Source organism: Tiliqua scincoides, chromosome 7 (assembly GCF_035046505.1).
Source record: "Tiliqua scincoides isolate rTilSci1 chromosome 7, rTilSci1.hap2, whole genome shotgun sequence".
Lineage (NCBI taxonomy): Eukaryota > Metazoa > Chordata > Lepidosauria > Squamata > Scincidae > Tiliqua > Tiliqua scincoides.
Window position 1 is genome coordinate 40656588 of NC_089827.1, and position 12036 is coordinate 40668623.

General features: G+C 47.9%; 1 protein-coding gene across 5 annotated transcripts in view; it reads left to right on the forward strand.

The window, feature by feature from the left end:
• The window catches only part of LOC136657021 (aldo-keto reductase family 1 member C3-like), a 59120-nt gene extending 51255 nt beyond the window's left edge, over window positions 1–7865 (forward strand). For all 5 annotated transcript variants that reach the window (XM_066633590.1, XM_066633586.1, XM_066633589.1 and 2 more), the window contains 3 exons: window positions 2605–2770; window positions 5432–5514; window positions 7777–7865. In XM_066633590.1, coding sequence (XP_066489687.1) covers window positions 2605–2770; window positions 5432–5514; window positions 7777–7819 — 292 coding nt within the window. In that variant the 3' untranslated portion in view covers window positions 7820–7865. The remainder of the gene's footprint in view (window positions 1–2604; window positions 2771–5431; window positions 5515–7776) is intronic.
• Window positions 7866–12036: the final 4171 nt, after the last annotated feature.

A 12036-nucleotide genomic window follows, 5' to 3' on the forward strand; every position in this document is an offset into this window, starting at 1 on the left:
CGATCCCCTTCCCACTAACTTGAGAGGATTAGGCAAGCTACAGTACACTTCTTCCTCCAGTGCGGCTGGAGGGACGGGGAGAAGAAAAAGTTGCTCTTACCACCTTCTTGGTCTTCCCATGGAACCAGCTGCTGTGGAAAGCAACCAAGTGGTTAAGAAAAAGTGGGGAGCCAAGCTTCTTACCTAACTTGGAGCGCCAGATCACATCTTGTCCTTCCATAAAGACAAAGAACAGAGCATGCTAGGAGCATTCCCAGTATGCTCTCCTCTCACTGTTTATTTTAAACAGGAAGGGTGCTTCCTCTGAAGGGAGGAGCTTCCAGTGTTGAGGTGCCACTAAAGAGAAGACCCTGCCCTTTGTGGCTGTCGTTCCTTGCCACTGCACCACCTAGAGCGGTGCCTGAAGGTGCCCCCCTGGACCCCCTGCCAAGTATACCACAGGCTGTCAACCTGGCATAAATCAGGGTCAGTACACACAACAGGGCCCCCTCTGATTAACATAGAGGATGAGCTGGTTGGTACAGAAGAAGATAGTCTTTTAGATACCTCAGTCCCAAATATAAAGGGCTTTAATATAAAGGGGTAGACTGGCACCTTGAAATGAAACAAACTGGCATCTGGTTTAGCTGCTAGAATGAAACTGCTGAGTCGAGGCCATTACACAGAATGACACATTCTGCACCAGCTGCAGTTTCCAAACAGCCTTCAAGGGAAGCTTGAAGTTGGGCCTTGAAATAATCCAAGCATGGATCTATGTGGTTAATTCAAGTCAAGTTTGGCTGCAGCTGGTGCAACAGCCTTAGCTAGACAAATGAAGCCCAGCAATCACTGCCTCCTGACAATACAGGAAGAGATAAAACTCTACCTGCAGTTTTATGTGGATGTTAAATAGTATAGAGCAGGGGTGCTCAATACGTCGATTGCGAGCTACTGGTCGATCACCAGGGAAAATGAGTCGATCGCAGGCTTCTCTCCCGTCCATGCATTCCTAGGAGTGAGCCCCTGGCAGGCTTGTGAGCCCAGGGAGTGAGCCCAGGGAGTGAGCACCTGGCAGGCTCCTCCCTGGGAGAGGAGCCGCTGGCAGGCTTCTCTCCCGTCCACGCATCCCTGGGAGTGAGCCCCATTGACTCTACTGGGGCTGACTTACCTTTCCCCTGTTTTTGCACTGGTATGTATGGAGATCTGCCCCCCCCCCCCACTTCCATCTTTGGTTCTGTGTGCAAGGGGTTTTGCACTGGTCTTGCTGTGATGCCTATATAGGGATCTTCCCTCCCCCACACCTTTCCCCTGTTTTTGCACTGGTATGTATGGAGATCTGTCCCCCCCCCACTTCCATCTGTTGGTTCTGTGTGCAAGGGGTTTTGCACTGGTCTTGCTGTGATGCCTATATAAAGATCTTCCCTCCCCCACACTTTTCCCCTGTTTTTGCACTGGTATGTATAGAGATCTGCTCCCCCCCCCCCCATTTGTATTGGAATCTAGGAAGATCTGGTGAGGAGGTAGATGTGGTGTCAGCAGTGGCCCCTTTAAGGGTAAGGCCTGGGCATCCAGCAGAGTGTGCTGCACAGGGATATAAGAGCACCTGAGGCAGGAAGGGCTCCACTTATTTATGTGAGTCAGCCTTTTCCTACATGAAGATCATTAAGTCCAAGTACCGTTCCACCATGACTGATGAACATTTGGAAGTGTGCTTGAGGCTGGCTGTCAGCAGCTACTGTCCAACTATGCATCCTTGGCTGATTCACTTCAGTGCAAGTCATCAAAGTAAACTCGAGTAATTACAAAAAATGTTTATAGTAAATTATGTTGTGTTGTGCAATATTGGCTCATGCGGTTATGCAAAGTACACCAACATACATTGTACACATAAATGTTATATGTTATGATGGCATGAACATTGTAAAAAAACTCTGGTAGATCTCCGGGCCTTGCTGGGTTTCAAAGTAGCTCTCGAACCAAAAAAGTGTGAGCACCCCTGGTATAGAGGACAGAATGTAACCCTGTGGCATCCTGCATGACAAAGCCAGGTCAGTGGTGACCCTGAGTAGCACTGATCATCAGCCAAGAAGGACAGAAGCCACTGTAAAGCCCCAGACTTGCCTAAACCAGAAGGATACCATGGTTGATGGTTTCAAAAGCTGCTCAGAGGTCCAGCAGGATGAACAATGACATTCTCCCCCTGCCTAGTCCTCAGCAGAGATCATCCACCAGGGCAACCAAGCCTGCTTCCATTCATTTTGCACCATTCATTTTGCACCCACAGGCTGTCTTGATGCATTGGGCAAATACTGCATTAATTTAGGTGATTTTTTTTTTAATATCCCAAAAATGCTTCCAAGCCCCAGCCTTGCCTACCAAGCTAGAAGGACACTGTGGTTGGGACAAGGACCTGCTCCTCTCGTCTAGTCCTCAGTGCAGACCGTTCACCAGGGCAGCCAAGCCTGCTTCCATCCATTGTACACTGTGCGCAATGACCCCAATTAGCAATTCAGTTCAAAATCCACAGGCTGTCTTGATGCATTGGGCAAACACTGTGTTAATTTAGGTTTTGTTTTTTTTAAATATCCCAGAAATGCTTCCTCTTTCTATGTGACTCTTTTACAGGATAGACCAAAAAAGTCCTGTTTTGCTTGAAGACCCTGTGTTGGCTGCTATTGCCAAGAAGTACAAGCAAACTCCAGCTCTCGTGGCCCTGCGCCACCAGTTGCAGCGTGGCCTGGTGGTCCTTGTGAAGTCCTTCACCAAAAAGCGAATTGAAGAAAACATGCAGGTAAAGGCAATGAACAGAGAACAGGGCAGCTATGTCTGTTCCAATGGCTTCAACCCCAGAAGGTGTACCAGGATTTATTAAGCATCAGGTGGTGAGTCATTGTGCAGAATGAGACGGTAGACTTGTACACTGTACCACTTCAGACTATGAATGGGAGGGTTCATATTTTTGAGTCCACCCAATGTAAAAAGCTCCTGCATATAGCAAACTAGCATGTCAGGCAGATGTGCTTCTAAATGCTTCTGTCTTTTTTTCCTTGTTTGCTACATTTTTGTAAGGCAGCTGTGATTAATTCCGCTTTTCCCCTAATTATTTTGCCCTTTTTGCCTTATTTTTTTGATACTTCCCAGGAGCTCCTGTGCAGGTTCAGCAGCCTTTGAGTGTTTGAAATGCCATTGTCCTCCAACTACATGTACGTAGATGTGAAATTGCCTGCATGCAGAAGCTATTCAGCCTAGAGATAAGCCGCCTCTGCCATTTTGCAGGCAAATCTAAAGAAGTGGGGTGGAGTGGGGGGGAGGTATTCCTGTGGGCACTGGTCTTGAGCAGCATCCCAGCTTCATCTGCTGGGTGTTAATGGTTACTGCATCCATTTGATCAACAAAGTCCCACTTCACTCAAGTAACTTGATTACATTATCTGTCTATGGCTTTTTAACCCCATACTCATGGAGGAAGAGAGACAGAGGTTCAAAGCACGTGTGTCATGGAGTGCAGAGAACCAGAACAATCCGCAGAGGCACAACATGCCAAGTGCGGCTGCCAGCAGGTCTGCTCTCAAATTTCAACAAGAGTTGGAGTGGACGGATGAAAGTGATGCAGAAAGTGATGAGGACCCTTGGATGTTGCCAAGTGGAGGCTCATGGCAAGGAACTGTTGTAAAAGGACAAAAGGATGAGTGGCCTGCTGTGCAAAAGCCAGCATCGCGTTCCACGGTAAGAGCACAGCCTCCTTTACAACCATCATCTGCATGTCCTGTTTTGAACCCTGTGTTGCCAACGGCAGTGCAAATGGTTTCCACATCTCCTCCACCCACTCCTGCACCAACAGCCCCACCGCCAACACAAGTAGCGGGGGATGGGAATGCTGCCAGAGCTTCCCCAGGAACAGCAATGCCCTCTGCAGGAGACTGGGCTACAATTACTGCCATGCAGCAGCGCCTCATAGAAATGCAGATGGAGGATCGGAGAGGACAAAGGAAGCGTCTTGCAGAGCAATGGGACCAACACATGTTTCCAAGGTATGTCCGTGATGGGGATGCGATGTCCTATCTTATTATGTTTGAACAAGCATGTGAGGATGAGCAAGTTCCTAAGAAGTTATGGCTGCGTGTACTCCATTCACAATGTGTGGGTACAGAACTAGCGCTCATGCTTGCAGGACTACCTGAAGAACAAAGGCACAATTACAAACTGTTTAAGTCATTAGTGAAGGAGAATCTGGCCATAAATGAGCAAATGGCAAGGTAGAAGTTCCGCCATGCAGAAATGAAACCGGATGAAACGTATACTAATTTCCAGGTGAAGTTAGAGAGATCTTTGGCAACCTGGACAGAGACCGCAGGAGCAGAAACTGTGCAGCAGTGGAGAGAGTTGATGGCGAAAGAACACCTTTTCTCCTATTTACCACCAGCAGTGTCAGACTGGGTAGCTGAAAGACAGCCTGCCACCGCTCTGCAAGCTTCAAGGATCGCAGATGAAATTGCATCACAAAGGCAGCATCAGCGAGCCAGCATCAGAAGCCAACCAAATGGGCAGCCTAAAAGCTTTCAGCAACAGCCAGCAAAGAGGGGAGGGGAGCAGCAGAGATCCTGGCCAGCCAACAAAGAAACAGCCGTTGCCAGGCAACCAAAGCCAGCTGACTTCCACAAATTCCCAGGAAATGCTGCAGCCGCAACAACCAATAATCTCCATGGCTATGAATGTGGTCAGGCAGGCCATGTAAGAAAATTCTGTGGGCAAAATACCAATGGAAATGCTGTGCAAACTCCAACCCTTAAGACTCCAACCCTTAAGACTGGTTACCCTTAAGACTGGTAAACCATTAGGGCCCCGGGTCAAACTTGTTGCAGTTTGGAGAAATCCTTCTGGAGCTCTTCACAAGCTCTTCTGGTCTTCACCACTCAGAAAAGTTTGGTGTCATCTGCAAACTCAGCCACCTCGCTGCTTAGCCCTGTCTCCAGGTCGTTTATGAACAGGTTGAAAAGCACCGGTCCCAGGACAGATCCTTGGGGCACACCGCTTTTCACCTCTCTCCATTGTGAAAACTGCCCATTGACACCCACTCTCTGCTTCCTGGACCTCAACCAGTTCCTAATCCAGGAGAGGACCTGCCCTCTAATTCCCTGACTTTACAGCTTCCTCAGCAGCCTTTGGTGAGGGACCGTGTCAAATGCCTTCTGAAAGTCCAGATATATAATGTCCATGGGTTCTCCCACATCCACATGCCTGTTGACCTTTTCAAAGAATTCTAAAAGGTTCGTGAGGCAAGACTTGCCCTTACAGAAGCCATGCTGATTCTCCCTCAGCAAGGCTTGTTCGTCTATGTATTTTAAGATTTTATCTTTGATGAGGCATTCCACCATCTTACCTGGAACAGACGTAACAACTGACAGTGACAACTGATAGTGACAACATAGTGACAACTGTTCCTCTCCCCTCAGGTGTTCAATTTCCATCTGTCCGAGGAGGACATGAAATCCCTTGATGGTCTTCACCGAAACATGAAGTACTTAAAACTAGAAATGTAAGTTCTCCTAAAAAAACTGTGTAAGGTTGCTTCATGCTATAACATACTGTAAAGCAACAGGCAGAGGAAGATGTGGTCAATCGTGTCTCCTCTTTATGGGTGCAGTTTTCAGCTCAATCCTATTGGACCCCACCACCCACAGAATGCACATTCCACTTGTGACGACAGTGGGTGCTTGACAGTAAAGTGTGGTCCGGTATCTTTCCCATGCATGTCGCCAAACAGTTGGCCACCTGCTGGAACAAGTAAGCCAGTGAGGGGAGGTGGGAGGAGGGCAGAACAGGGTGGGAGGGGGTGAAACTGGGCAGGGAGGGGGGAACAGGGCTGGGAGGCTGCAGGAAAGAGTGGATCCAGCGGCAATAGCACACTCCAGTTCCTATCCCCTATGTGGTTAGCCTCCCCACCCCCTTTCTCTCCTTGGACCTGCACCAGTGAAATCACTGGCACAGGTCTGAGGAGACCCATTGCAGAGTGGGAGGCTTATGGAGCGGGTTTAAATCCCCTTTCCTTTCCAAAGCCTCCTGATCCACCCCTTCCCACCAGATACAGCATGCCTGTTTTCGGCGTGGCAGCAACAGTTGGGGGGGGGGGAAGAAGGATAGCATTTGCCTGTCAAGGGAGGGAGGCTGGCAGTGAATTCTCCTCCTCTCTCCGTTGTCCACCATCTAAGCTGAAGCAGAGCCCACATTGTGCTACAGAGCTCCTTGCCAACAAAGAGAATAGCTATCAAAGGCAGTTCTTAGGCCAAAGGGTTCAGACCTCAACCACAACTGCTGCTGAACGCAGCTGCTGGGGGAGGGAGATAAAGGATCTGAGTGCATATTTTATACTTTCTTTATGAATTTGAGGACTGAATGAGGTGGTCTGGCCCTGAAACGGATTGTAACACTTCAGACTGCAGGAGGAAGATCTCTTTGTTTTGTAATGCTTCCATCATCATGTCACCAACGGCAGCACCAAAACACTGAGGTGGATGCAGGGAAGTGGCAGCATGCATATCTGCGGGGGAGGGGGGGTGTCTGATGAGAATAAATGAGAAGCCCTCTCTGAAAAATACCTCTCCTTCAGGTTACCACAAGGGGCCAGGGAGGGGGGTAGTCATTTGTCTAGGGGGCATTTGCCTCTATCTGGCACTAGTGAAAATGGCAAACTTACAGCCCAATCCAAACCCCACCCACTGATGCAGCCATGCCATTGGACAAACACTGCATCCTGCGTGGTGGTGGGGGGAGTCTCAGAGGCCTCCTCAAGTACTCCTCCTCAGAGTAAGCCTCTGATGACCCCAATGGGTCTACTACTTGCTGGCAGAAGTCTGAATGAACCTGGCTAGATGAACCAAGGCCAGGAAGGGGGATAGGATATTGACACAGCAGCTGCCACCAGTAATCACCCATTGCTGCCCTCAATACACCCCCAACACCACCTCATTTCTCCCCTTCTCGCACCCCTGTGCCAACTTGCCAGGGCTCCTGTAGTGGCCACTGTTGCCTGGTTGCTGCTGCTCACTGTTTGCAGGCTGTGCTCTACAGTGCTGTGTGTTTTGTGACAGCGTTAAAGTGTGCCACAGCATCAGAACATGAGTTCCAGCAGTGCAGTGGGCCCATTGGATTGTTCCATTAGTGCATAAAGCAGGAAGATCTCAGTTAGACCTTTCCCTGCTAGTTTTCTACTTGAGGTTGAGGTTTTGTTTTGGGGCATTGTTTTTCTTTAAATATAGAGGACATACAGCCTTCAGAACATGTGTTCTTCCACCTGCAGTCTGAACTAGTAGCCACCTTATCCCCATCATGTTCTGTTACCTTACATAGATCCAGCCTCAGACATCCACTATAACTGAGTGTGAGGAGAGTTAGGACAGACAAAAGAAAATATTTCTTTACTCAGCGTGTGGTTGGTCTGTGGAACTCCTTGCCACAGGATGTGGTGACGGCATCTGGCCTGGATGTCTTTAAAAGGGGATTGGACAAGTTTCTGGAGGTAAAATCCATTATGGGTTACAAGCCATGATGTGTTTGTGCAACCTCCTGATTTTAGAAATGGGCTATGTCTGATGCAAGGGAGGGCACCAAGATGAGGTCTCTTGTTCCCTGGTATGCTCCCTGGGGCATTTGGTGGGGCTGCTGTGAGATACAGGAAGCTGGACTAGATGGGCCTATGGCCTGATCCAGTCGGGCTGTTCTTATGTTCTTATGTAGTAATAGGCCTCATTTAGTTCCTTTCTTTTTCTGAGGTCCTTCTAAGATTTTTTTTTTCTTTTAGATTTGCTGAACACCCCCTGTACTTACCACCAGATATAGACTGAGGATTCATGGACCTAACTTCTGAAACCAGGAGTACAATAAAGATACACAAACCTTCATCTTCTTACTGTGTGGTCCTTTTTGATTACAGTCTGATCAGCACTTAAGAGCAGAGTTTGCAAGATATTGCTGTTGATTATTGAGATGAGATCATTTTTAAGGAAGAAAACTCAGACTTGCAGGGGGTGGAACAAGGGATGTGGAATGCCCTGTTCCCCGCAGCTAGGAAAAGAACTTCTGTATATGGTGGCTTTGGATTGTCTTGTAGAAGTACAATTGTATAGATAAAGCCTGTGGCCTGTGGGCAGATTATAGAAAATCAGAAGAGAAAAAAAATTTTAGTCAATGGCTGCCCGGAGCTCTTTCTGTGCTCCAAGCGGTGTCCATCTGGTGCTAAGCCCAGCGCAGAGTGGTGCTGGGTCTGTGCCAGTGCTCCCTCCTTTCCGGGTGTCACCAACATGCCTTACGTTTGCACCCCCCAGCACTGGCGCTGGAGCTCAGAGACCATAGAATTAGGCTCTTAATTGCTTGTCGCTGGGAAACTCTTGCAGTTAGGAGAGTGCTTGGGATGTCCAACATTTTGGGCTGCTTTGTTCTCTTATGAGTTTATGACATCTGGTCATCCTGGCCTTTTGCTAGTTGTGTTGGTGCAGCCTTCCTAGTTGTCTGTTGTTTGGATAGGTCAGTTGGGATATTGAGTCACAGTTCTCTCTGACTGGGCTCAATAGTTGGTCTCCAGATCACCCCAAGGTGACTTGTAAAAGAGGACTTGCAGTGGCGAACCTAGAGAGGGGCAAGGGGTAAATGCCCCAAGTGCTGGCCCTCTGGGGGCACCTTCCCTAGCCTCAGCCCCCAGCCTGTTTGTCTTTTTTATTTTAAAGCTAAAGAAGCCAGCAGCTCCACCGGTTCCTTTCTTTTTTTAAAGAAAAAAACCCTCCTTCTGATAGATTCAGTGCCGGACTGGATCACCCCCCTCCCCACCACCTTTCTAGGAGGAGACGAGAGGGTGCCCTAGAGTGTCAGCCCTCCAGGAGTTGCAACTCCTAGAGCGCTGCCTCTCTAGGGCACCCATTTCCTCTCCTCCTAAAAAGGAGGAGGGGAGGGGCAGTCTAGTCTACTGCTGAATCACAGCACCTTGCTGCCTCTCTTGTAGTGATTCTGGCTCACCCTGTCCTCCGTTGGGAGGAGGGGTTTTTTTAAGTGAAAGAAGCCAGCACTATTATCTGCACTCTGGCATTCTGACCAGGGCGGCAGCAGAATGTGCAGTCCTTCTCGTATATAGGAGTTTCCAAATTTCAGCTGCTAAAGTGCACCTTAAATACTGTGTTGTACAGAGTAGACTTGCTATGCACACTTAACAGTATCGCTCTTTAGTTTACAGCAGGGGTGCCCAAACCCCGGCCCTGGGGCCACTTGCGGCCCTCGAGGACTCCCAATGCGGCCCTCAGGGAGCCCCCAGTCTCCAGCGAGCCTCTGGTCCTCCGAAGATTTGTTGGTGCTCGCACTGGCCCGATGCAACTGCTTTCAGCATGGGGGTGACTGTTTGATCTCTTGCGTGAGCTGTGGGATGAAGGCTCCCTCCACTGCTTGCTGTTTCACATCTGTGATGCAACAGTGGCAGCGAAGGAAAGCCTGGCCTTGCTTTGTGCCAGGCCTTTTATAGGTCTTGAGCTATTCCAAGACCTTCATTCTTTCATACAAGTTCATCTTTAATATATTCATTTATGTAAACTTATGTAAATTTATTCAAATATAAATTAATTCTTTTTTCACTGCCCCCTGACACAGTGCAAGAAAGACGATGTAGCCCTCCTGGCAAAAACTTTGGACACCCCTGGTTTACAGATTCACCCTGAAGTAGGTGTCTTGTGCTGATTGATTCAGGGGACTCTGTGTGTTGTAGAGCAGGCTGAGAAAAGCTTGTCTTTCCTTCCAGGTTTGGCCAAGATTTTTAAACTGTTTTGTCCACCATGCCTCTGTGGCAGTAGCGGTTTCATCAGGCTGTTGAACACTTAGTGCTGCAGGTGGGGCTGGTTTTTTTGGTTTTCTAGTTGACTTTTGCAACTCTTCTTTGGGCTAATGGCAACTTCAGCAGAATTGCTAGCATTTCTGGTGGTCAGCTGCTGCCACTGGTTGCCATTTTTTCTTTAGAATGCTATAGGAAGTGACCTTCTGGTTATGAAAAGTGGCTTTGAATAAAAGAGGAAAAGCCCTGCAGCAACCTCTCAGCCAGCCATCAATGGTTATCAATGCCAACTGGTTGAGTGTTTAAAAGCAAGACTGGCTTATGAGCATTAAGCCATATTGAGGACGGCGAGTCATAGCAGCAGCTTCTAGGACAGTGGTTCTCACACATTAAGCACTGGGACCCACTTTTTAGAATGAGAATCTGTTGGGACCCACCGGAAGTGATCTCATGATCGGAAGTGACATCATCAAGCAGGAAAATTTTCAACAATCCTAGGCTGCAATCAGGGTCTTTCAGAGGAATTTTTTCAGGGGGTACAAAGTTTCTTTTGGGCCCCTTTGCAAAGGGGGAGGGGTGAAACAGAGGGGGAGGGTATTGACAGGCGAGCTGAATGGGGGCAAGTAGGGGCAAAACAGGGTGCGGGCACCTGGCATCAGCAGCTAGATACAGTAATATGGAAAACCAAACATACTTCTAAGTCTCTCTAAAATCTTGTATATATAGAAAATCATGCAGAAAATTAGCATCATCATATTTAGGTTTACACTAGAATGCAAAGTGTCCTGTGTGTACCAAAACATGCTTCTGCAGCAGCTGTAACCTTGCAGCTGTGTCTCTAAGTACCTATGTGCTCTTTCATGGTCAGCAGATCCACTATAGCAGTCCAGTTTCCTCCAAGATTTGACACTGTGTTAAGGAGTGTCATGTATGCATTCCTCGGCCCAGCATATATGGCTTCCCAATAGCTGCTCATGGTAGTGTCCCCAGCATCCTGTGCGGGCAACAAGTCTGAGTAGATAGGAAAATGTAAGATCCCAGGAAATTTCTGGGCCCCGTCCATTGGCTCCTGGGCCCCCTTTTTGACCCTGGGGCCTGGTACAAATTACCCCCTCTCCTAGGCCCTGGCTGCAATCCTGCCCACACTGACTCAGGAGTAAGTCTCATTGATGATCATTGTTAAAAGAATATATATAGCAGCTTGTTAAAAGTACAGGCTTGTAACATTTTCCCAAATGAGGTCTAATCAAGTCTAATATATTAAAAATAAAATATTGAAATGAATGAGGACCCACCTGAAATTGGCTTGCGACCCACCTAGTGGGTCCTGACTCATAGTTTGAGAAACACTGTTCTAAGAATCAGCTGTTTGCGTACCGCAAGATGGAGTTTGAAGAATGGATGAAATTCTAACTCCCCTCCAAGAGGCAGTACCCTCCTTCCATGTAAGTGGGAATATTTGGGATCCCTCATTTTGAGTTGGTAGTGTCACCATAGAAATATCTGCATTTGCTGTTTCTCTGGTAACTAGAGGTGTTTGAGTAAGATAGTATTACAGCCTTACTGAACACAGTGGGCTTACCACCAAGTAAGGTAAATAACACCAGTTTCAAATACCTCTTATTGATCACAATAGCAGACGCTGCCCCATAGCGCATGTGAATTTATTTAAAATGTATTTCTTTAGAGTTGGCTCCTGCCTGCTTGAAGGCTCCTGAACCTTTTTTTCCAAATGTTCATGACAGGGCCAGCCCAATCAGGTCTGAATCAAGAAAAAAATACTTCTCACTGCAATCCATCCTCACACAGGATTTAAAGTGAATCCATTCCTTTAAAGTTTAATAAACAGCACCTGTGTATGGAACAAGGAAAGGGGATAACAAAGCACTTCTTCCTCACATGGTGTCTAAAGGGGCACAACCACTTGAAACTCTAAACCTTGTGTGAGGACGGAGTGTGGTGGGGGGAAGTGAATGATCTGATTCTTGCTCACTTTTAGCAAGCAGGGAGTAGATCAATATAGCTGGCTTCTCCAGTGGGCTGTAAGAAGGCATACTCAGACTCAGTGTGAAACCAGTGTGATGGATCCAGAATCCATCACTCCCCCCACCATCCACATTGATGCAAACTGCATCTGGCTTCTTCATGGTTGGACCAGCCATGTTCCTGATTCACAGCCTCAGTTTTGCCTATCCAACCCACTAAAGTGCATGCTTATGTTTGGCGGTTCAATCCCTAGCATTTCCAGTTAAG